Source organism: Peromyscus maniculatus, chromosome 8 (assembly GCF_049852395.1).
Source record: "Peromyscus maniculatus bairdii isolate BWxNUB_F1_BW_parent chromosome 8, HU_Pman_BW_mat_3.1, whole genome shotgun sequence".
In the NCBI taxonomy this organism is placed as follows: Eukaryota; Metazoa; Chordata; class Mammalia; order Rodentia; family Cricetidae; genus Peromyscus; species Peromyscus maniculatus.
The window spans coordinates 30,836,462-30,862,583 of record NC_134859.1 but is presented as its reverse complement, the minus strand read 5'-3'; the positions used below and the strand labels follow the sequence as shown (position 1 = coordinate 30,862,583).

Here is a 26,122-nt window from a genome sequence, read left to right as displayed (position 1 = left end):
ATAGCATTACTAATTTAAGTTCATTAATTGAAGATTTTATGGAGCTTAGAGATTCGTTAGCAGGTCAGTGCTTACAAAGTCACCCTGAGTCACTGTAGTCCCTAAGTGAGCCAGCAACTATTTCCTCCTTTAACAACCAAGTCCACATCTTCTCATGGTTTAAACACATGGAGCTTCCTCTTCAGCTGCTCTGGGACCCTCATCAGCTCCTTTGACTTTCCCATCTACCTGGGGAAAAAAATGCCCCAGAGCAAGAGAAGCAAAGCTCCTGAGCTGGTGATTCTTTCCTGGCTTTGTTCTCACAGTGATCTTCTGACTAGATTGTTCACATGCTTGCTTTTCTCCACCTCAGAGATTTATGCTCTCCAGGGAGGGGGTGTACTGTGCTCAGGCCTCTGCCCACACATTAGACTGGATCAGCAAACTAACCAGACCAGGTTAGAAACAGACCCCCTGCTGCTGGGAAGAGTTTTACTGCAGCACAGCCACACCCACTCCTTGCTAAGTTGTCAGCAGTGACTTTCATTGATTGACATGAGTGCTTGCTCCTGAACACCTGTTTTTATGTCCCTGAGACAAAAATCCTTTCATCTGACCCTCTCCATAAAAGGGGCTTGAGGGCCAGTGAGATGGCTCAGTGGGGAAAGGTGCCCACTGCTAAACCTGATGACCTGAGTTCAATCCCTGGGCCCACATGGTGGAAGGAGAGAACAGACTCTGAAAAGTCATCCCCTGGCACCCGCATGTGTGACATCCCACAAACACACAAATAAGTGAATAAATTAATGTAGTGAATTTAAGGGGGATGCTCTACTCCCACTACTTCCCTACGAATAGTGGGAACACTACAGGTTTTTTCTTTATTTCAAGGTAAGCACACACTATATTAAGGGACTACACTGTATTCAAGTAAAGAAGAGTTTTTAAAGCAATTATTTCTTGTTGCTGAGGTTTTATTTTGTAGTTAGCACAGTCAAGATCAAAGGAGATTACTTACAGGGAACACATGTGTCTGTTGACACAGACAGCATGAGTCCTGGCTGACTGTGTGATCCCAGCACCACTTTGCCTTAGCTCCTGTCTGGAACTCTGCACACTGAGACCATCAGTAGCTGTTTGGATCCTTACAGTGCCTTGGATGCTGTTGACTTGTGAATTGTAGGTTGAACCTGCCTAATCCAAACATTCCAAATCTACAATGCTCCCAAATCTGGAACCTTTTGACCATAGACTTGATAATTCACCTTGAAAACTCAACATCATGAAAGGATCATATGTAGAATTATCCACAGTTTATAAAGTTACCCTTTAAGCTATATATGTAAAGTGTAATTATATGAATGCTACATCTATCTATGTTTATACTTGAGCCCTACCCATAAGATATTATCTCTATGCAAATATACCAAATATTTAAGCAAGATTTAAATTCTCAAACTATGCCAAGCATTTTTGGATAAGTGGTATTCACCTTGTCTGTCTTACATTGGAAGGCACCATAGACAATATCCACTCTCTACCCAATTGTGCAAATCCCATTTAGTTGGGGCTTGTGTGGGATCTGCAAGCTAAGATGCAGGGCTGTATGTTGTGTCCTCTGGGGACTGACTGAAATGAACATGCTGGGCTTGGAAATGTGGGTGAAGTCAGTCATGACTAACAGCAGTGCCAGCGTCTCATAATCTCACAGTCTCATAGCTATGCTTAGACATCTGAGGACCTGACACCTGTCATTTATACAGTGTGTCCTTAGGAACATGGGCTCTGTGCTCAGCTCCATGTGATAAGTGCAGCTGCCTCCTATTGGCCCTGCCCAGTCCTAGTTGGTCAATGACAAAGAACAGAAGTTCAGGAAGTTTCTCTGGGGACAGCCTCTCATGGGTGCTACAACAGAAGCACTTGCCTATTCTTGCTTGACTGATCCTTGTTTATTTTGATTTTCAAATCCAGAAATTTCCACAAGTCCTCCAACAAGACCCACAACTGCAGGAAGACCCACTACTTCAGGAAGACCCACAACTTCAGGTAGACCTACAACTTCAGGAAGGCCTACAACTGCAGTAGACCCACAAGTGCAGGAAGACACCCAACTACATTAAGACTCACAACTACAGCAGGACCCATGACTACATTTACCACGGAAGACTCTGCTTCCCCATTCCCCCAAGAGCCAAGCAACGTCCAGTAATCAGGTGGAAGCAGCTTTTGAGAGAAACGATGCCCTTATTTCCATCTACCGTTTTTTTTTTAATAATAAATGAAAGTCTAGAATGTAAGAATTAAAGAATTATGTCCTTAATTACGTCACTAGCCTGTGATGGTGTCCCAGCCTTAAAATCAGGTGTGCCCTCTGTGCTCTCTCCTGCACTCCCCCGTATTCTCTCTCTCAGTGCAGTTTCTCTCTCTCTCTCTCTCTCTCTCTCTCTCTCTCTCTCTCTCTCTCTCTCCTTCTCTCTCCAAATAAAGCTCTAGAAAGGTAACCATGGCTCATGATATTTTCTAGTTCCATTTCTTTGCCTGCAAATTTTATGCTGTCATTGTTTTTCTCTGCTGAGTAGTACTCCATTGTGTACGTGTACCACATTTTGTATTTAGTGAATACAAAAATAAGTCAATAAATAAAAAACTAACCAACCACACCTGTAGGTCACAAGGTCAGGGCTACAGGAAGGCACAGAGATTTCTGGTCATAAGATTCTGCATTTAGTGCCTTCCCAGCCTCAGAGTGGGTGGAACCTGCTGAAGTCAACCCAGCCTGCATTTCAAGTTTTATCTAAAGTTAGATTGCTAGAAGCTCAGCTTAGTAGCTATTGGCTATTCAAAGATCTAAGATACCTTGAGATAACTTTGGCTCTGACCTTCAGCATTCTATCCCTCCCCCAGTAGGATGCTCTTCTACTCAGTCAAGGTCACAGTCTTAGGGATCTTGAGCTCATGTCCAGCTGCTTAGACATCTGCTGTGTGGAGAGGAGAGAGCTTCAGTCCACAGACCCTCAGTTCTGGGTTTCCTGCCATTGCCTTGTTTTCTGTTTCCTTGCATCCATTTTCACTGATGTCTCCAACACGGGAAGGTCACCGGCCGTGCAGGTGCAAGATCCTTGGACCAACCTCATCCTGACCTTTGCAGCTCTAACCTGGGATCATTGATGGTGCCTTTGCTACTGTTTGACCTTGACTTTCAGGCCCTCCTTGTCTTTGTTTGTTTGTTTGTTTGTTTGTTTGTTTGTTTGTTTTTCCAAGATAGGGTTTCTCTGTGTAGCTTTGTGCCTTTCCTGGATCTGGCTGTGTAGACCAGGCTGGCCTCGAACTCACAAAGATCCACCTGTCTCTGCTTCCCTAGTGGTGGGATTAAAGACGTGTGCCACCACTGCCCGGCGTCCTCCATGTCTTTATGCTCTTGCTCTTTGAGCTGATTCTGCCTGTGTGTGAACATGTCTTCTCGGTTGCCCCTTTGAAGGAAGCCCATGCCCACGGCCTTGCCTCATCACCTAAAAAATCTGAACAGCCTCAGTAAAGACATTCCCTCCCTATCAGCACAGGCATTTCCCAGTATACCTACCTCATTCAGGCTTCTGCCTATCAAACACCATTTCTAAGCCAGTTACTCCAAAGTGTATGTTTATCCCAGACCTTCCTCTTCTATGTGGCCCCAAATATTTAACATTGAATATTACCAAAACCCAGAATATCCCCCCCAAATCCTCGGTGGAAACACCTCCTCCCTTCTCTGCTGACATGCCCTCCCGTCATGCCCTGCTCAGGCCTGAGGAATTCATCCTCTTTAGACGTCCAGCCTACAGGAAGTCCAGTTTGCTCTGCCTTCTGGGCACACTGACAATAGTGTCTTAGTTTCATTGAGTATGTTGCCTTCTGTTGTCTCTTCCACACTGAATTCCTGCCATGGACCCTAAGGTGTCCTTGTTGGCAGCCTAGCAGTCAGAGCTGTCCCCAGAGGGCACCAGGTCCTGGCACCCCTAAACCACAGCAAAGACTGTGTCCTTGTGAAAGGAGAGACCTCAAGAAGTGTCTCCTGAGTCCCATACCCAGCCTGGCCCTTCATCCTGTGCATTGCTGTCCCTCCCTTTACCCTCCCCTGCCACAGGCACTCTCCAGCATCTGGACCTTTGCCCTCCCTCTTTCTTCTCCTGTGACATCTCTCTCTCTCTAGTTGGCCTCATCTTCTTCAGCTTTGCTCACATCCCACCTTCTCTAGGAAAAGCATTAGAAAGTCCATGTAGCCTGGCAAACCAAGTTCAAATTGCACCCACCCCACCCCCCTCCATCCTACACTAAAGCTCCCACAGCTTGCTCTCTGCTGTCTGTGTCTTTCCCCTTGGTTCACTTGTTCATCCAAGAGGAAAATGGTTAAGACTGCTGTCTGTCTGCAGCCCTCCTCCTGTGTGACTGAGGGTGAACTCTTTAACCACTCTGAGCTACCTGCTGAATTAATTATTTAATGTATTTCTTAACATATTACTTTTCAACTTAAATACAAGCTTCATGTCAGGCCGTGGTGGCATATGTTTTCAATCCAAGCACTTGGGAGGCAGAGCCAGGTGGATCTCTGTGAATTTGAGGCCAGCCTGGTCTACAAAGCAAGTGCCAGAAAAGGTGAAAAGCTTCACAGAGAAACCCTGTCTCCAAAAAAACCAAAAAAAAAAAAAAATACAAACTTCATGAGATCAGGGGTCTTTGATTCCCATATATATATATATATATCATGTGAAGCAGAAGCCTTCTCAACTCTCAGATTCTCTGGAGGTGGAGTAAAGGGTGGTTGTGACTCACCTGAGGTTAGTGCTGGGAGCCATACTCCAGTCCTCGGCAAGGGTGGTAGACCCTCTTTACTGTGAGCCATCTCTCCAGTCTCAATATCAGCATTCTAATGTGAGTAGGAGGTGAAGGGAAATGGCTGGCTTACATGGTAAGCAGAGTTGGCAGAGGACTCTGGGACATTAGGAGACCATTTGGAGGGGATTTCAGGTTATGGATAGAAGCTTGAGAATAAGTGGCGGTGTTGAGGAACAATGGAGTGATTCAGTGAGTACCTAGTAGTGCAGGGGGCCAATGAGTTCTTGCTTTGGTGAAAATAACATGAACTGAAGCAGTTGAACTGTTTCAGAGAGGGCAGCAGAGGCTCAGTTGGCGTGGGTTTCGGCAGTGTGCTATCCTCATATTCCTACAAGTGAAGCTCTTTAGTAAGGAACTGGGAATTCTGGTCTCATACCTGAGTCCTGTCATCACACAGTACTCCCCTGCAAGTGATGAGTAACCTTCAGAGGATGCCAAAGCTGACCCTAATATACAGTGACTCAGGAAGACTGCAAAGCTCTAGTTAACAAAGAAAAATTCCATCATCCTGACAAGGCTCAGGGATCAAGGTGCTTGGCCGACCAGATACACGAGTTAATCCTGGAATCCTAATAATGGTGGAAGGGGAGAAACAACTCTGATAGTTGTTTTCTCCTTCACATGAGCACCATGGCCTGCACACGTTCACAGGCAGTAGTAGAGAGTTTATGACAAGAGTAATAAATAAATAGTAAGAAATTCCACTGGGTTATGTCCTCTGTGAACATTAGGGCACAGTGACTGGTCGTGTGAGAGCCCATGGGCTAGTGTGGGGAAATCCACCCCTAAGGATTTGTGGTATTTAATGGCTCAGCTCCTCAGCTCACATCTTCATCCTTTCCTCACTTCTGATATTTTTTGCCTTTCGCCTGTCTCCCTTAAGCTCTTAGCCTCTCCTGTCACTGACTTTGGTTTGCTTCTTTATATTTTTCCTTTTTTATAGCCCAGGCTAGCTCAGAATTGCCAGTCCTCCTGCCTCAGTCTCTCCAATGCTGGGATTAGAGAACTGTACCACATGTTGCATTTTCCTTTATTGTTAGGGTCTTACTCTATAGCCTTGTCTAGCTTCATACTTACTATGCAGACCAGGCTGCCCTTAAACTAATGGCAATATTCCTGCCTCAGCATTATGGGTGTTGGGATCACAGATAGGATCCATCACCCCTGACTCTCACATGTCAATTTTTAAGGTAATGCCTCCTATCCTCTTACCCTGCTAACCGTGAATGATGAAGTCATCTCTCCATATCCTTAAATTTTCATTTGTTCATCTCTTCTATCTACACTTAAATTGCCTCAAAGGAAAAGATAACCTACAGTTGAGTACCATCCAGCAGTGCAATCATGTGCAATATCTTAGTGATTAAAATCAAATTAGATGGAAAAATAAAGTAAATTTTACTCATCTGGAGGCTGGAGAGATGACTCAGTTGTTAAAAGCTTGTACTGCTCCTCTAGAGGATGTATGATCTGTTCCCACCATCCACATCAGGTGGCTCAGAACTGCCTGTAATACTTGTTCTAGGGCATATGTCTCTGGATTCAGCAGGGACCTACACTCAAGTGCACATAGCCACACAGAGACATATATAATTTATGATATAAGAAAAGTAAATCTTTTAATTTTTTTTCTCAATTTGCTGGATATGGTGGCACATACTTTTAATCCCAACACTTGGGAGGCAGAGGCAATAAATCTGTGAGTTTGAGGACATCCTGTTCTACAGAGTGAGTTCAAAGACAGCCAGGGATACACATAGAGACCTTGTCTCAAAAAAAAAAATTTTTTTTACTCACTTGTACCAACCATATTTTATGTGCTAAATCAGTCCCTGGTGGCTACAGCACTGCACAGAGCTCATACATAATGACAACCTCATCAGAGAAGGTTCTGACTGGACATGCTGGCACACATCTGTAATCTTAGGCTTCTAGAGGCAGAGCCAGGAAGATTGTCATGAGTTTTTACTGGAACTTTTAGTAGTTGAGATGGACTCAAGTGTTCTCCTCAAGCATCAAGTAGAGACAGAAAATAAAAGGATTTCAAGCCACCAGCAAGGTGCTTACTCCATAGTAGACCTCACCTAGTTACTCAGTTGGATTCCAGGATGTGGAGGTTTTCTTCTGATAGCTATTAAGCATCACTGTCTGTCCCTTCGTTTTATGAGTGAGTAGGCCATAGGACACCCTGTGAGATGGCTCAGTGACAGTGAGCATGTGTCAAGAAGGGAGCCACCAGTGTGAGATAGTGAATGCCCAAGTACAGGATCCTTTCTCAATAGAACTCTAAAGGGACAGAACAGGCAAGAGTGAGAACACACGCATTCATGTGATAGATAAGTAAGGGTGAGTGCATGTGCATGCTTGTGATGGACAAGTTAAGGGTGAGGACATGTGCATATATGTGATGGACAAGTAAGGGTGAGTGCATGTGCATGCACATGTTGGTCAATTGTTAATAAAAAAGATCAAACCAGAGCCTTCCATACAGGATGGCTAATCAAAGTTAGCCTTAATTCCATTTCTCTGTGTGTTTTTGCTTATTTAACCACTTTCAATTATTTATCTTAAAAACATTGTAATTCGGCCTGGAGAGGCTCAAAGGTTAAGAGCACTGGCTGTTCTTCCAGAGGTCCTGAGTTCAATTCCCAGCACCCACATGGTGGCTCACAACCATCTGTAACGAAATTTGATGCCCTCTTCTGGCCTGCTGTCATACATACTGTATACATAATAAATAAATCTTAAAAAAAAAAACTTAATTCAAAGTGTTCCATGAAAATGGAAAAGAAGGAATAACATAATTGTCTTTGGGACATGGTCTAACTTAGTCCAGGCTGGGCCCTGACATCATAGCTAGCTGAGGATCATCTCAAACTTTTGATCCTCCTGCCTCTAGGTCTGAGATTCTCCTAAAAGCTGAGATCACTGGTGAGAAATAGAATATGTTTCTGTGACTTAATTAAAATAGCATGTGTCTTATTTGTGATCCTAAAAAAAGGTATTTGGCAAAATCAAGAAATGAGTATTCCAGAAAGAAACATAATACTCATTTTATGCAATTATTAATGTGTTTTCTCGATCATGTACCAAACTCACAGCCTAGTCCTGCATATAGGTGATTGGTTAGGGAATCTCACAGTTCATTGTTTTTTGCTTTTGTTTGTTTGTTTGTTTCCTGTGCTGGGATCCAACACAGGGGCTAGCATGGGCTAGCCAAGCACTGTATCATTGAGCTCCATCCAGAGCCCTCAGAGTTCCTTTAAAGGCCACTGTGGAAGCTACTGAAATTTTATTAGAAATTTTATTCCATCGTCCCCAAAAGAATTATATTTAATCATTTCTGTTTTTAAATTGCATCAGTAAGTTATTGGTTACATATTTTCTGACTGTGTGGTCTTACTTTGCTAGTGGGTCTTGCTCAAGTTCTGGAATGTCAACAACTTATAAGAAGGGACCTCTGCTTAGTGTTTTTTGTTGGCTTGGTTTTTGGTTTTGCTTTTTGTTCATAAAGTGCTAATCATAAAGTTCAGAATAAAGCACAGCCCCTCCTGGTGGTTTTCTTACACCCTTTCTGAAGACTGACTTTGAAGTTATAAGGTTCTACCTTGAAGCCAACAATGCTTCTCCAAAGCTCTGGCTCTGATCTTTGATTAGGAGAGGTGGGAAGAGTTAGTGATTTTGTTGTCATAGCACTGTGGGGGAGGAGGAGGAGGGATAGTTTGAGACAGAGTCTCCAAATCCAAGGCCTGCCTTCAACTCAATAGTTAGATGAAGCTGGCCTTGAAATCCTCATCTTCCTCCCTCTACTTCCCAAGTTCTGAGTATACAAGTCAGTTCTAGGTATACAAGTGAGTTCTAGGTTTGCAAGAGAGTTCTAGGTTTACAAGTGAGTTCTGAGTTTACAAGAGAGTTCTGGGTTTACAAGTGTTACTTTTGCACCCAGCTTCTGAAATAAAGTTTTAAATGTTTAATAATGAAACATTTGAGCTGGTCTCAGTGGCACTTGCTAATTACTCAGCACTCAGGAGGTAGAAATGGGAGGACTGTGATTTAAGATTTATTTATGTATACAACATTCTCCCTCTATGTAGGCCTGCTCACCAGAAAAGGGCACCAGCTCTCATTACAGATGGTTGTGAGCCACCATGTGATTTCTGGGAATTGAACTTAGGACCTCTGGAAGAGCATCCAGTGCTCTTAACCTCTGAGCCATCTCTCCAGATCAAGGATTGTGATTTAAAGCCAGTATGAGGCATATAGCAAGACCCTGTGTCCAAAAGAAATACCACACTGAAGAAGAAAAAAGAAATGAAAAGTATCTGTGTGAATATCCTACCACAGAATTAGTTCTCTTATTCACTAATGTATCTATTAAATAATCACACTGAGAAAGAATATGCTAAGAGAAAACTGTTTACAGTCTTCAAATTCAAGCTGTAAAACTGGACATTTAATATTAGGTTTGGAGAGGTAGAGGCAGCTGAGCTCTGGGAGTTTGAAGTCAGCCTGGTTTATGCAGCAAGTTCCAGGCCAGCCAAGGCTACAAAGTGAGACCCTGGCTCAGAAAACCAAATGATAACAACGAATATTAAGTTGTCTGCTCCCTTTCATGCCTTCCCCACAAAAACTCCAAAACAAAATAAGAAAAAAAATAATAATAATAAATAAAGAAGGTCTTCACCTGGGGTTCCACTTAAGTCCCTCCTCCCCATATTTTTTTTTCTGAAAAACAATAGCAACAACATTTTAGGAAATTGTTGGGTACTATTTCTGCATTAGTTCCCCTCCCCCCTTTTTTTCCATCACAAGTGCTCTGGGTTTTTACAGAGTAGTGAAGGGGTGGCTGGTCACCCTGTCACACTGTCATGTACTTACTCACCATACAGAGGGATCACTGCCACTTGTTGGGGCCGACAGGCTTGCTCCTGTGTTCTTTGTTCACACACACTTACCTGGATAAGTGAGATGGATACTGTGTCACCTATCAGAGGAGCAGCCGATACCAGCTAAAGGGGCATATTTCAGAAGGAAACGTGTCCTTGACAATAGAGAATGCTGTTCAGAGTGATAGTGGTCTGTATTGCTGTCGAGTGGAGATCCCTGGACAGCAGATAGCGAACTTTTCCTTGGATGTTAAACCAGGTAAGCTTTCTTTGTTTCTTTTCTTTATTTCATGCAGGTAAACGGAAGCCCCTGTTAGCTAATAATTTGTTGTTTTCCTAGAACATGGAAACAGAAAGTTCTTAGAAATATGTTTGATTAAACACTTGCTTTGAGACATATTTAAAGACATAATCTCCTGTATCTTGTCACAAAATTTGTTGCCTGCACACTGGAAATGCCCATATAGAAGAGGGTTCCCTCCAACACCTGTTCACTGTCACTCAGCCATGTATTAACAGATGAGCAGCAGCGGCTAGTCCATAAATGATGCTGACACACAGCTCCAGTGAGCTTTATTAGAATGAAGAGGCCTCAGGCTGAGATCAGACCCTAGGTGGGAGGGAGAGCATTAGACAGAAACAATACCATCTATGAGGTTCATCCCTTGATGGGGTGTGAAGCGGGTTCCAGGGAAGGAGGGGCTTCTCTTTACAACCCAGAGAGGGGTTTCATTAAGAGCAGGATTATGTGTGACAGAGAGAGAGGGAGGACTAAAGAGAGAGAGAGAGAGAGATAGGAAGAACTAGAGAGACACAGAGAGAAATAGCTGCCATGACTGGAATGGCAGGTCTACAGAGGATCCTCTTGAGAGAGCAGCCTGCAGAATAATCCTCTCAGCATTCCCCTGGAGGGGTCTCAGGCTGGTCCCCAGAGCAAGGAAAAAATCTGACTTGTTACATCTTTTAGTGGTGGAGGTGTTAGCTGCTAGGTCTCAGGATGAGGCAAACTAAGGTGCTTGTTAACATATCAGACACTGAGAGAAAGGCCAGCAAGGCCAGTGCCTGGCACACCCAGCCCCCTCCCTGCCCCTCACCAGCTGCTCTTCCCTGTGTAACCCAGTCATTTTGGCTAGACAGGCCCCTTTGGGTTCTTGACCTCTTGGCCCCCACTCTTGGCTCCTAGCTTTCCTCTCTCCTCACATGAGTAGTTCAGTTTGCTGGTCATGTTCACTCTGGACCCTCTGGATGCCTCTGTCTGTTTTCTCCCTCATATCTAAAGTAAATCACCTTTTCCATTATAGGTAGGAGTAGTCATGTCTTCCTTTTTTTTTTTTTTCATTCAGAAAGTTTCTTATCATGTGATTTAGTTTGCCATAGCTTAAGTGACACAGAGTATCGAACAGCCAGATATTGGTTAGGCCCATAAATTGGGGGCTGCTGTTAGGGCACATAGCAGACAGCTTCTTTACTGTGTCAGGGAGCAGCAGGGAGGTGGGGCTTGACCTATTCAGACTGTGGGATCTGGGGATTTTTGTCTACAGGTGTAAACCGGTATTTTAACAGTATGAAGTTCATGGAATCCCCAAATCTGGACTCATGCATTCTTTCTTTCCTTCTTTCCTTCTTTCCTTCTTTCCTTCTTTCCTTCCTTCCTTCTTTCCTTCTTTCCTTCTTTCCTTCTTTCCTTCCTTCCTTCCTTCCTTCCTTCCTTCCTTCCTTCCTTCCTTTCTTTCTTTCTTTCTTTCTTTCTTCCTTTCTTCCTTTCTTTTCCTCTCTCTCTCTTTCTCCCCCCCCCCCCGGCTCTGTCTCTCTCCCCCTCCATCCCTTCCTCTGTCCCTCCCTCCCTCCCTCCCTTCCTTTCTTACTTTTCTTTTCCTTTTTTGTTTTTTCAAGATGGCGTTTCTCTATGTAGCTCTGGCTATCTTGGAACTTGCTCTTAGACCAGGCTGTCCTTGAACTCACAGAGATCCACCTGACCCTGCCTCCAGAGTGCTGGGATTAAAGGAATGTTCCTGCAGTACCAGGTTTTATATTTTCCTTCTTGAGGTAGATATCCTGATATTTTTGCATTGACTAGAAGAGTAGGGTCATGAGGACTTCGTGGCTTCTGATGCTGTTCCTAATCTCTTTTTACTTAAGGGTTTACACAGGCAAATAGAAATCAATAATAGCTATAATAGAAACAATCTGTCTCTATATTTTTCAATTAAGAACAATATTCTTTAGACTCCCAACTTATAGACTCTATTATTCATTCATCCATTCATTTATTTTTATGTTTAATTTGATTTTTAAAACTGCATTTATTATTGTGTGGCTCTGTGTGAATGATGTGTATGTGGTGGGTTTGCATACCATGATGAATTTGCCAGAGGACAAACTTGTGTGGTTGGTAGTGTTGTTATAAACTTGTGTGAGTTATAAGGGTGTAAGTGAGCTGACAGGCTTGCAAGTCAAGGACCTCTACCCATTGAACCATTTTTTCTGGATCTCTGTTTATTGACTAATTTATTGATTTTGAGACTGGGACTTACTTTGTAAATCAGGCTGACTTGAAATTTCTTGACCATGGCTTTGCTTCCCAGTGTTGAGATTATGGACATGTACGACCACACCTCTTTAGGATGAGGTCCATTCTGATGGGGCAAGGAGCTGCCTTGCAAATCTATGCCTGGGAGGCAACTTTGGGAAGCCAGAAGAAGCTGGTTATAGAGTGTGCAAAGGATGATCTATAGAGACAGTTTGGGTGAAGAGACGATAAGGTTCCAAGTGCCTATCACAGTTGTGAAATTGTGAATGATATTGACCTCCAAGGATACCCACTCACATGAGAATAAACCTTACAGAGAGAGAGACAGAGAAGAGACAGAGACAGAGACAGAGAAACAGAAACAAAAACAAAAACAAAATCAAAAACCTCCCTTAGGGGATGTGTAGAAATTTGTCGAGCATGCCTGTCTTGGGTTCTGTCCCTAGAATGCAAACACACAATAACCAAGTGAGGGCTGTGGTTGTAGCTGGGGAAGGCGTTGTCCAGCAAACATTCCTGCCTAAAACTCTGGGGTAAGATTCCCAGCACCCAGAGGGGCATAGGCTTGGCATCACAGCACAAAATTACTAATTTCAGTTTATTAATTAGAAGTTTTATAAAGCTCAGAAATTTGTTAACAGGTCAGTGCTTACAAAGTCACTGTTTGACCACTCAGTGAGTGTGTAAGTGAGCCAGCAACTCTGTTTAATCCTTCAACAACCAAGTCCACATCTCATGATTTAAACACACGGAGCTTCCTCTTCAGCTGTCCTGGGACCCTCATCAGCTCCTTTGACTTTCCCATCTACCTGGGAGAAAAAAATGCCCTAGAGCAAGAGAAGCAAAGCTCCTGAGCTGGTGATTCTTTCCTGGCTTTGTTCTCAGAATGATCTTCTGACTAGATTGTTCACATGCTTGACTTTCTCCACCTCAGAGATTTATGCTCTCCAGGGAGGGGGTGTACTGTGCTCAGGCCTCTGCCCACACATTAGACTGGATCAGCAAACTAACCAGACCAGGTTAGAAACAGACCCCCTGCTGCTGGGAAGAGTTTTACTGCAGCACAGCCACACCCACTCCTTGCTAAGTTGTCAGCAGTGACTTTCATTGATTGACATGAGTGCTTGCTCCTGAACACCTGCTTTTATGTCCCTGAGACAAAAATCCTTTCATCTGACCCTCTCCATAAAAGGGGCTTGAGGGCCAGTGAGATGGCTCAGTGGGGAAAGGTGCCCACTGCTAAACCTGATGACCTGAGTTCAATCCCTGGGCCCACATGGTGGAAGGAGAGTACAGACTCTGAAAAGTTATCCCCTGGCATCCACATTTGTGACATCCCACAAACACACAAATAAATGAATAAATCAATGTATTGAATTTAAGGGGCATGCTCTACTCCCACCACTTCCCTACGCATAGTAGGAACACTACAGGTTTTTCTTTATGTCAAGGTAAACACACACTATATTAAGGGACTACATGGTATTCAAGGTAAAGAAGAGTTTTTAAAGCAATTATTTCTTGTTGCTGAGGTTTTATTTTGTAGTTAGCACAGTCAAGATCAAAGGAGATTACTTTTAGGGAACACATGTGTCTGTTGACACAGACAACATGAGTCCTGGCTGACTGTGTAATCCCAGCACCACTTTGCCTTAGCTCCTGTCTGGAACTCTGCACACTGAGACCATCAGTAGCTGTTTGGATCCTTACAGCACTTTGGATCCTGTTGACTTGTGAATTGTAGGTTGAACCTGCCTAATCCAAACATCCCAAGTCTACAGTGCTCCCAAATCTGGAACCTTTTAAGAACAGACTTGATAATACACCTGGAAAATCTAACACCATGAAACCATCATGTGCAGAATTATCCACAGTTTATAAAGTTACCATTTAACCTATATATGTAAAGTGTAATTATATAAATGCTATATCAGTCATGTTTATACTTGAGCCTGACCCATAAGATATTATCTATATATATATGCAATTATTCTCAATTTTTTTTTTCAGAGCTGAGTACCGAACCCAGTGCCTTGAGCTTTCTAGGCAAGTGCTCTACAACTGAGCTAAATCCCCAACTCCTATTCTCAATTGTTAAGAAAGAAGTAAAATATTTAACTTGGCTAACTAAGCATTTTTGCATAAGGGGTATTCACCTTGTTTCTCTTTGTTTGGAAGGAACTATAGACAATGTCCACTCTCTACTGCATGCTAAAATGAAGAGTTGTATGTTGTGTCTCCTCAGGACTGATTGAAGTGACTGACCATGCTGGGCATGGAAGCTATGGTCAAGTCAGTCACCACTGAGAACAGCCCCCCCACCCTACCCCCCTCCACCCCATACCCTCTTAGTCTCAAAGAGATGCTTAGAGATCTGAGGACCTGACACCTGTCATTTATGCAGTGTGTCCTTAGGAACATGGACTCTATTTCAGCTCCATGTTGTCAGCACAGCTGCCTCCTGTTGGTGAGCTGTGTCCATTGCCCTGTCCTGCCCAGTCCTAGTTGGTCAATGACAAAGAACAGAAGTTCAGGAGAGGAACTTCTCTGGGGACAGCCTATCATGGGTCCTACAACAGAAACACTTGTCTCTTCTTGTTGACTGATCCTTTTTTTCATCTTGATTTCCAAATCCAGAAATTCCCAGAAGTCTTCCAACAAGACCCACAACTACATGGAGACCCACAACTCCAGGAAAGCCCACAACTCCAGGAAGGCCTATGACTATTTCAACAAGACCCACACATGTACCAACATCATCCCGAGTCTCCACTTCTAGTTCTACAACACCAGCACACACACAAACTCACATAGCAGGTACAACCCAGTGTGGTTCAGGACGCAGAGTCCTTCTCATGAGAGTCAATATGTCATAGACACTGAGTCAAGTCAGAAGTATAATATAGGTGAAGAGTTCTTAGCTGGGCCCAACAGTAGTCACGTGAACTGACAGAGTCAGAAAGCTCATGGTGGAAGTTATGAAGACAGAAAGTGGCTCAGATTCTGTCCTTGTTCACTTGGGTTGGAAGCTGGCTCTTCTGATTCCAGGGTCAGACCTCTGTCATGAGCATGGATGCTTGGAGGGTTTGTAGCATTTCCACATCCTCACTGGAAAGGCATCCTAACACCACCCTTTCAAAGAGGCAATGTATGGCTTATAAAGTTTACTTTAAGGATCTCTCAATTTATTCATGTAGATGAAAAGTGCAGTGTAAGTTCTTTGTAGGGATGAAACACACACACACACACACACATCAAATTTGAAGGCTTTAGGAAATGATTTAACATGCTCATGCTTTTGAGTGAGGCCATGTAGTCTAAATCTCAAATTGCCCACAGGTAAAGTTAATATTAATACATAGGAACTGAACTTACAGATGGGGAGAAGTTTGTCATCCTGAAGGCAAGTTTAGTTTCAAATCTTCTACATCTAGGAGTGAAAAGATAGCTGTGAGATGGGTTCTCGAAGCTTCCTAAAACTCGTCCATCCCTTGAGGTAGGGCTGCATTCTGACAAGCAGAAGAAGCCACACAGCTTTCTGTTGTTGTTGTCGTTGTTAGAATAATCTGATGGGAGGTATTTATATCCTGTCCTCTCATTGGCCTTCCAGTCCTTTCAAGCAGGAGGACTCTGAAAGACTGGGATACACACCAAGTATGCAGAGAGCTCTATGTAATAACTGGGATTTTAGAGCACAGGATTTTTTTTAGAGCAACCCTCTGTTCCAGGCAGCTGCACACACTGAAGAACTGTGAGATCTCCCAGGATTGACAGAACTTTTCAGTACTTAGTTTCTGCCTGTTTCGGAGGATGGACTCATAGGCTGAGTTTGGAGAACGTGGACAGGTTATTGACTTCATGGAAAACTGAGGTGTAGAACAAGTATTGTTCCATGACCTCTTGGGGGTGTAGTAGTGCAATTACATATATATATGTATATGTATATGTATATGTATATGTATATATGCATGTATATGTATGTGTATATGTATGTATATATGCATGTATATGTATGTATGTATGCATTTTTTTATTGTTAGTGTTCCTAAAGAATTGCAGTTGAGGGTTGACTGTCCTGTCCAGGGAGAAGGCAAATACTCTGGCTACTGTAAAAAGAACACATATCCTCACATCCACCTTGGGTGCTCATCCTGGTTGTCCCAGATACTATTCATGGAATATAGGATGTGAGGCTGTAAGAAAAGGGAGAAAGTGACCCAGGAATCAAGTTAAGCTCATGATGCCTTTTATGAAGAACTGAATTGGGTAATGTGTGACCATCTGACATTTGGGTTGTCCTGTCATTAGTTCAGAAGGACAGTCACATCCTCTTACATGTTTCAGTGTCAGGACAAAAGAGGACAGTAGTGCAGAACAGGAGGGTGTTGTTCAAGTGTAAGGGTCAGGTTGTAGTGAGGCAGGGGATCCAGAAAGACTCTGAGGGGCCATGAGAAGCCCAAGTTCAGGTATTCCTGTCTGGCCACAACCAACTTACTCCAAGATCCTCCCTTGTTCTGAAAAGGGAAGCATTTAGAGGATCCCAGAGAGGCAAGTGCTCATCTCTGCAGGTGAAGTGAACTGTGGGTGAGAACAATGTAGGGACTCCAGAAGAAAAGGGAAGCACAGGCTGCACTAGAGTGTTTGATGAGGAAGCCTTTGGTGAGCAATGGAAGATGAGTCAGAAAACACAGGAAGTCACTCCTGTACAGGAATGGATGGAGGACAGGAGACTTTGTCTCAATCAGTAATTCAATCAACAATTAATCAACCACGAGAGAGGAGTAGGAGGGTTGGGGGAGACTCCACAGCACAAGGCAGGCTGCAGAGTAGGAGTCATCCCCAGAGTGATGCTGCTACCTTGAGAAGAACTCAGTGATGAAATGGTCCATCTATTCCATGTTGTTCAGTGAGCTCATCTCCATGGAAAGAAATGTGGATAATCTGGAGCTTGGCTAAGGCCTGCAGTGAAGACGGTAGTGAGAAACTTCCAGGTCCCTCTCCTAGAAGGTGAAGTGACCCTTGTCTTGATAAACCGGAATCATAACTGAGTGTTAGATCCTCCAGTGTTAATGTCACCTATGTGTCAGAGGAGTTCAGGAGTCTAGAATGGAAAGTGTGAAATAATTCTGAATCCTGGTAAAGCTGTCCAGAATATTAGGACACAGATCACTTGCTCAGGATAATGAGACAATGACAGACAGTGCCCATTTTGGATACATTTCTCAGAGGAGTCAGCTGAGGCAGAAATGTATAGAAAGGAGCCGTTCCTGCTTAGAGGCTGGGGGAGGCACTGGGGGAGGGTGACAGTAAGTTTTGTTTCTATTTCCTTGGTGGGGGCCAAACTCCAAAGCTGAAACAGTTCTTGCATTGTTCTCATTCCAGAACCCACTACGATTTATCCACATCAGACAACAGCTGAGGTGACAGAAACCGTATTCTATACTCTTGCAGGTAACTAAGTTCTCCTCCCTTATCCCCTTGGAAGGTCCATATCTTGATAAGGCTGGTGAAGAACAGGCACCCTCTGCAACAATACAGATCTGCCATTGTAAGTGGTGCCAGGGACAGAGACACAGCTCCATTCTAACTCTCCTTCCCCCAGCATCCTCAAATGGCACCTTCCGACAAGTTCCTCCATTCAGGCCAAACTAGACTGTGTGGCTTCTCTGAAGAAAAGAATGTCAAGGATAGTCAATGTGATGGAGGGTTGAAGATATTTAACTCAGGTCCTAAGCACCTGGTCATTATGAAGAGAGATGCTTAGCAAAGGTATAGGGCACACTGAGGCACGTGTATGGACTTCTCCATGCAGAGCACTTAGGTTTCTTTACCTTGAGTATACATGTGATGTGGTGGCTCTCAAGTCAGAACTCTGGAATTTCTAGGAATTGCCCCATCCCTCCTGTTGCTGTTTATTTGGAAACAATGCTTCAAAATTTATTTATAGTTAAATAATATTCTTCCATAAACAATACTGTGATGTAGATTTCAGAGGGATATTTGTTTATATTCAGGAATGGGAGAGAAGACCTAGAAACAAGAGTATCTATATCATTTGACCCCCAACAAGTGTGATTTGCTTGTTGCTTGTGCCAACTTGGTTTGAGATGTCTGTGAAGAGCACAGATTGCAAAGGTTGGAAATTCTGTCTTTAATCAGTGTTTCCCAAAAGTACCTCGACTTTGTCAACAGAATAAGCAATACAGCCACCCTCCTGTTCATCCTGGAACAATGAACCATTTCCTTCCCCCATGCTGCAGGCTTCCTTTCTGTGGCTCATTGATTACTCCTGCCTTTCTATCCTGTTGCTGTCTTGGCGTTATAACAGTTGTGTGTCTATAGAGATATCTACTCTCTTGAATCTGTTCTATATTTATTCAATGAACATAACACCACTTTTTTAAAACGTAAATGAGTTTATTGTAATCAGTTTTATAGAACATTGTGGTTGTGAAGTGTGATGAGGGGCTTGGGTCATATCTGCCAAGGGGGTAAGCCATAGATACGACGACAGCTACACTGATAGGCATAGTGCCTGGAGGACTGGCAGCAGGTAGCTGTAGATGGATTTTCCTTTGGGCTGCCAGCTCACAAAAAAAAAATGGCACAGAGAATTATTATTAGTTATATGAAAGCCTGGCCTTAGCTTAGATTTGTTCCTAATTAGTTCTTGTAACTTAAATTAACCCCTATCTTTTAATCTCCTTCTGTTTTTATGTGGCTCAGTTACCTCTACTCTGTACTCTCATCCTGCTTCCTCTCAGTCTGGCTGGCAGCTCTGCTTTTCTTCCTCTCTGAGTCCTCTTTCTCCCGAGAAGTCCCACCTAACTTCTTCCTGCCTAGCTATTGGTCATTCCACTCTTTTTTAAACCAATCACAGTGACACATCTTCACATAGTGTCAAGAAATATTCTGCAACAGGTAGTTGCTATGACTTGGGAACATCTACATTCATGTGCCTCTTTTACAAAGCAAATGACTCAGTTTGATTCCCAAGCTCATCACTGGGCTTGGTTCTTTGGGACTTAAACTAGTGAACCCAGCTTCTTGATGTCTACACTAACTTGTCACTTATACTTTCTCCATTGTAGCAGAGTCTCCTCTTCTGCCTTGTCAATCTTAGGTCACATGGGATGTCTGAGGTTGCACTGTGGTCTGAATGTTTGTGTCCCCATAAATTCTTTTGGTAATGTTTAACCCTCAATACAGTAGATTAAGCACTGAGATCATCAGGAAGGTGATTAGATTATAAAAGTAAGAAGTTTCTGCACAGTGTTAGATCCTTGTAAGAGGGCTGTTGGGGCTGCTTTTCCCTTTCTTTCACTTGGGGACACACAAAAAGTATCATCTATGAATATAGGAGTCTCAGCAACTGCCCAGTCAGCTTGTGTCTGTATCTGGGACTTCCCAGCCTTTAGAACTATGACCAATGCATTTCTTTTGTTTCTAATTTACTCACTCTAAGTAATTTTGATATAGCAACCTGAATGGACCAAGTTGGGTTGATCATATCAACAGCAGCACTAAAATAGGCTTGCAGCACTGAGACCCTAATTCTCACTCCCTCGGGCCCCACCCTCCACACTCTGGTTGGGTCCTATACTACTTCTTGTCCTTCAGACTATAGTGGCATGTCTTGCTTAATCAACTATGGTGATGTTGAACTCTGCAATCTTTCTCAGCCAGCTCTGTACTATCAATCATGGTAAGCTAAGACTGCCACATGCTGGCCTCTGTGGTTTAGAGCAGGTTCCTGTGTCCTTGAGGCTCATCGAAACAAGGCTGGGCCTTGCAGGTCTCTGAATGAATGTCTGTGCACGAGTGTGCATGTCTGTGTATGTGTGTGACTCAATATTCTCAGGAGCTGCTTATCTGTGTTTTCCTCGTCCCCATGTGGCCTACTTTTTCCTAGGCTTTCCTGGACATTAGTTAATTTAAAATCATATGCAGTGAACCCACAGAGTTAGGAGGGATTAGATAGTTGTGACCTTTGGATGTTGAGAGGGAAATCCTCAGTGTGAACTGTTTCCAGGTAGAAAAACAAAAAGAAAACAGATACAAACACAAGGCAGCAGGAGCTGCTGTCTGCCGCTGTCCTCATCTGTGAAGATGAAGGAAGGAGGGGTTCAGTGTGTGTAATGCCATGTCACCTAACCCTGGTCAGAGGGGAGCTTTCCAGAGTTGAGCAGGGACTGCAGTACCTGTGTCCCTGGTCTGCTTGTGACTTCTGGCACTTGGCCTTTGTAACTTGAAGCTCCTGGGCTTAGTCCTTCCTGGCTCATGGCACCCATTTCTTGATGAACATTTTGCAAAAGCAAGAAATGTTTAGACTGAAAGGGATTTGGATGTCACATGGCCCACCACCTGCCTTTGATAGCTGTGCCTGCCAGGAATCTTACACACCATCCCAATTCATTATTTCATGGCAATTTATGTCACTGCTAGATTGGGGAAACTCTTTAATTCCTCTTTGGAGACATACACCTTCTAATTTATTCCCCAATTCTAGGTACACTTCTTTTGACAAGTTGTTGAATGCTCCTCATTAGATAAACCGTATAATATTTCTAAAGTGAATTCGACAGTATTCCCCCTCCTGCTCCCTCTTCCTTCCATCACATAATAATAATATCACCAATGTTTCCAACAGTGTTGAGTGCTCATGCATGTATTCCTCAGTCCTTATGGGCAGGACCTTGATGATGAAGGTCACTTTGCTAATAAATATAGACAGAATTGAATTTAAATTTTATGTGATTTAGCCTTATCTTACTGAATCACTTCCTCCTATTCCTAGAAGGTTTTACTTAAGAACTTAAGTTAAAAACAGAGCCCAGACTGTAGATGTTACCTAAACTTAGCCATTGCTTTTCACTCCTTGTAGGGGCTTTCATAGAGTAAAATGTAAACATAGTAATGTGAAAATGAGGAAAGCTATGAGTCATTCAACTTTATTCATGCTGGGCAATGTCAGCTTTGGCAATTAGAAGGGACTTCCAAGGACCTGTAGTGTTCCCACTCATTGTGTGGCACTGTGTGTACATTGCCAGCAGAGATGTCTGTCATTTGCTAAAAGTAGAAATATGGAGGCATCTGATGTCTGCTGCTTCATCTGTAAAATGCTGTGAAGGGGCTCCTTGTCGGGATGTTACAAACCTTGTGTATGTCTGATATAGGGTTCTGTGTTTCATACATAGACACAGAGAAACAATGAAAACAATAGATTCCTTGTTATAAAATAGACATTTCAAATGGACTTCAAATATATGATGTTCAAAACATGCTGTTCAGGGTGTCTCTGCCATATTCAATCCTAACCCTTACATATTATAAGACACCTTGGCCTTGTGAGTAATATTTACAGATGTAGAATAAGATCTAAATTCTTGTAATTATAATTATTTCTTCCTCTTATTGAGCAGATTGGAATTACACTGTGACATCCTCATATGACTCTTACAGTAATTACACTGTAAGTATATTCCTCCCCAATTTATTAGCCATGTTCACTTGTATATAATCTAGGAAACAATCTGTATTTAAAGATTTTCTCTGTATGATTAGTTCACAGATATTTGTGTCAAAAAAGAAGAAGAGGAAAAGAAAAAGAGTCAGATATAGTGGTATATTCCTCATTCTTAGGACTCGGGAACTTAAAACAAATATCAGAAGATTGAGGCCAGCCTGGACCATTAGGCCACTTGGGCTACATAGAGAGAGACCCTAACACTAAAACTATAGATAAATAAACTCATAAATGTATAAAAATAAAGAAATTAAAAGGAAGATATGATGTTTAAAAGGGTGTTTGAATTCAAGATGTTCGTTTACAGTCTCCTAATATTGTTTTTCTACCCGGTGACCATTTTTTGTAGAACCCACTGGTGATATTTTTTTCCACACACAAACCTCCACATAAGATATTAAGGCCTTAGACATTATTAATTCTGCATGATTTTTCCTAGACTTTCTGTATACTAAGCTTGAGGAAATAAATCTAAGGTTGTCTGCTTCTTGCCAGAGTTCTATCCTACAAACAGCAGAGGGAAATCTTCAATAGGATTTTTCACTTTTGTCTCCAGGAAGAAGCAAGGTTTGTCTTAGTATGTGTAATTAGTGCAGTAGAAATGGTGGGTAAGGTGAGAAAAATCCAGATAAGGGGTTGAGAACTCTTGTTAGCATGTGCAAGAAAGACCCTGGGTTTGAACTGCCCCAAACCACCCAGCAACAATAAAACCCTCAAGACAATGTGGAAATATCTATATAAGGCCAAATGGACTAATCAATGCTTTTATACCTATTGACAGTCAGAACATAACACATCCTTCATAGCTGAGGATATCCCTGAACTCCTGACCCCCTGTCTTTCAGGAGCAGAAATAAGAGGAGTGAATCCCACCATAACTGTGCCCCTCCTTTGAGACATCATTTTATTTCATGGCTCTGGACAACCTAGAACTCACAATCTTCCTGCCTCAGCCTACTGAACACTGGGATTACAGGCCTGTGTCAAATGCCCAGCTTCACACTAAAAAAGTAACAACCTAATTGACATTAGTACCCAGTGGTCTGGAAGATATGGAAAGAATCTGTACATGCTAGTTAAATATCCAAAACCATTAAATACATGTTGCTAAGAGCAGAGTTCTGGTTACATAAAAAACAAAACAGCACTGCATGTCAAAGTTATTCTTGCCCTCAGTTACCTGAGAAACAGTCATGCTTAGCAGCATGAAGGAATAATTTGAAGTTAAATTCAAAATAAATCATAGCAGAATCTGGACTCTTTTTTTTTTTTTGGTTTTTCGAGACAGGGTTTCTCTGTGTAGCTTTGCGCCTTTCCTGGAACTCACTTGGTAGCCCAGGCTGGCCTCGAACTCACAGAGATCCGCCTGGCTCTGCCTCCCGAGTGCTGGGATTAAAGGCGTGCGCCACCAACGCCCGGCTAGAATCTGGACTCTTAAGATGTCAAGCTGTCCCCTAGGTGCATTGAAGACAATGTACAGCAGCACAGTTTTCTTTTCAGGGTGTTTGTTTCTTTGAGACAGAATCCCATGGAGCTCAGGCTGGCTTTGAAGAGGCTATGTACTCAGGAAGGCTCTGGAACTCCTGACCCTCCTGCTTCCATTTCTCCGGTCCTGGGATTAAGGTGTACACACCCATTACTATCACTTGTAGCATATGTCTTAAACCAATATATCAACTTCCTGGACTCTGTTTAGTAAAAAAGTTGAACAAAATTTGTTAAGAATAATAAGAAAGGATAAGTACAGCTGCCATTCATAATCAAGAAAATGTTATGAAGTAAATGTTCATGTGGGTACCATGGATACACACAATCCAAGCACTCAGGAGGTATAGGAAGGAGGATCAGAGGTTCAAGTTCATTGTCAACTAATGAGATTCAGGCCAGCCTAGGACCAGGAGACCCTGTCAGAATAACAAACAAACCTTATTTTCTTCTATAATCTCTACAGTATTGTTAAGAATAAGTGAAAATCCCTCTCCTGGGAACCCTACTGAACACATTGTTTGAGGACATAGAGACAGAGCTCATAGAGCTTAATTAACTTGCCCATGGTCTCCCTGAATAGGCAGAGGAACTGGGTTTTGTGACTCCAGAGATGAGGCTCACACACCAGCAAAGACCTAGTCTCTGATCTTCCCTTTCCTTGCAGTTAACCCATCCCATGGGCTCTGTTTAGGGTTGGTAGATGAGTGCCTCACCTGCCATCAGCCTGTCTCCACTTATTCCAGTATGTGCTGATCCCTGATCACCTGCACCAAGGCACTAGGGGAGATTTTGCATTTCTGGCTGATCATATGGTGTTAATCAGGCTGCATCGGGGGAAAAGAGTCTTCCTGCTATTTTTAGAAAGTAGTTAGATATAATTGTATGGTTTCTTTTTTCTAACCCCCTCCAAACCCTTCCACATCCCCTATCCTTGCTCCTTGCTTTATTTCTAATTCATAGTCTCTATTCCTTTCATTATTTATATATATAATATATTAACACATAAAATATATAACTTATAAAGTCTGTAATATGTTAATATATAATTATTAACATATACACATCAACTGTATATGATGTTTTATTTACATATTTATACTTAATACATATATGGATTCCAAAAACATTAATATAACCTGGCTAGTCTATATACTATTTCTGTGTACATGTTTCCATGCTGACAATTTGGTATTACATGTTTATAAAGACATGGAGTCTTGAGTTGCATTTACATGACAAGTAGGGTCTGAGATGGAAGACCAGACCAGGAGCTGAGCACACTGAGAGCAAATAAACTTAGAGAAGGGCAACTCTTTTTTTCTCTTTTAATGTCATGGGATGGTTTATGGAATTTAAGGAATACTCTACTGACTATTAAAGCAGACATAATCACATACACATGATGCATAAACCTACATTAAGCATGAGGCTAGAATTTTGACTGAGGTATCCACCCATGTAATCACCTCAAGCACCATAGAACATGTTTCCATCATCATCAAAGACACTGAATTCACACTGTCTTGGAGTTGCACTGCCGGTTACCACCTCAGATCCTTGGGTCTTCCTCATATTCCAGACTAGCCACAGGCCTGGAGAGAGGAAGCTCTAGGAATTAGAGCAAGCACGCGTTTTCTGTTACTCTTCCTTGCTGCCCCTGTGTTTATTGTTGTTTATTTATTGCTACTGTTGTTTTATTTATTGTTTCCTTAGGAATCAATCCTCTCACAGGAGTGGCAGAAGAACATGACTAATGGCTTCTATGTGGGCATCTCCATGGTTGCCCTGCTGCTGCTGTGTGTGTGCTTCCTGGCTGTCACCAGTAAGTAATTTCACAACTGTCCCCAAAGAAAGAGAGCCAGGGTTCTCTGACTGTCTTTAGCAAGTGCACATGTCACTGGAGCTTTGAGTTTACACGGCTTCCATATCCCCAGTTCAAAGACACATATGGTAACCCATGTACTCCCCAAGGGATGTGTTAGGACCCACAAAACTCTGCAGGTGATTTCTGGTACCTGGTGGGTGCGCTGTTCAGTGATCTTGAACCATTGCTGCTATGTCTCCAAAGATTCCTATTCTGTAAAACTTGGCCTCATGTTGTCCATACTGGTACTGACACTACAAGGTAGCCGAGGATGACCTTCCACTCCAGATCCTCCTGCCTCCAGCATCCAAGTGCTGGGCTCACGGGGATAGGCTGCAGTGCTTGCCTGCACTCTTGTTCCCAACTCTGTCCTCTGTCTTTCAGTTGTTGCCATCAAAAGGGAAACATTATACTTTCCATAAAATAAATTAAATACCCTGACACGCGTTTATGGATAGTCTTGAAATTTTTTAGGTTACTGTAAGAACTTTGATGTTTTCTCTCCTTTCCTGCCCTTGGGAATCTCACTTGTTTCCCACGATTACACTGTTGAATGTTCTGGAACATATTTAGTATAAGAGGCTATTGAGACATTGGTGGGAAGCCCCCTGACTAATGCTGAACAGACTATTTGAAGGTGGCACCCAGGCCTACGTGGTCCTCTCCATGAGTTGTTCATCTGCACACAGTGTTTCTCTCTGTGTAGTCCATTCCCTGTATAAGAACTTCAGCTATGGACTTTACAAAACACCATGCATGATCCCATCACTGACCTGTTTCACAGGAAGTGGGGAATAAGAATATGCCGGTCAGATTTCAGATGTTTCCCTTCATTATTTAAAGCTGTTCATCCTAAATCATTATTCAAGGTGGATCTAGTGTCATGTGTTTATTACACCAGCATTTACAAGTCTGTGGCTAGCCTGGACTACATATCAGAGCATGTCTAAAAGGGAGAATTACGTTGTAAGGGAGTG

At 42.7% G+C, this 26,122-nt stretch overlaps 1 protein-coding gene and 1 long non-coding RNA gene across 9 annotated transcripts in view; one reads left to right on the top strand and one right to left on the bottom strand.

Moving 5' to 3' along the window:
• Positions 1 to 26,122, top strand: part of LOC102924806 (uncharacterized) — a 179,241-nt gene that overhangs the window by 55,085 nt on the left and 98,034 nt on the right. For 2 of the 8 annotated variants that reach the window (XM_076578218.1, XM_076578216.1), the window contains one exon: positions 1,951 to 2,480. The exons of the other annotated variants lie outside the window; for them this stretch is intronic. In XM_076578218.1, the coding sequence (XP_076434333.1) occupies positions 1,951 to 2,099 (149 nt within the window). In that variant the 3' untranslated portion in view covers positions 2,100 to 2,480. Of the gene's footprint in view, positions 1 to 1,950; positions 2,481 to 26,122 lie in introns of those variants that run through there. 8 annotated transcript variants of the gene reach the window in all.
• LOC143274561 (uncharacterized) lies at positions 9,807 to 15,913 on the bottom strand. Its single transcript, XR_013053247.1, has 2 exons — positions 15,643 to 15,913; positions 9,807 to 10,073 (listed from the first exon to the last, which is right to left on the bottom strand). It is a non-coding gene; the product is annotated as an uncharacterized LOC143274561 (long non-coding RNA).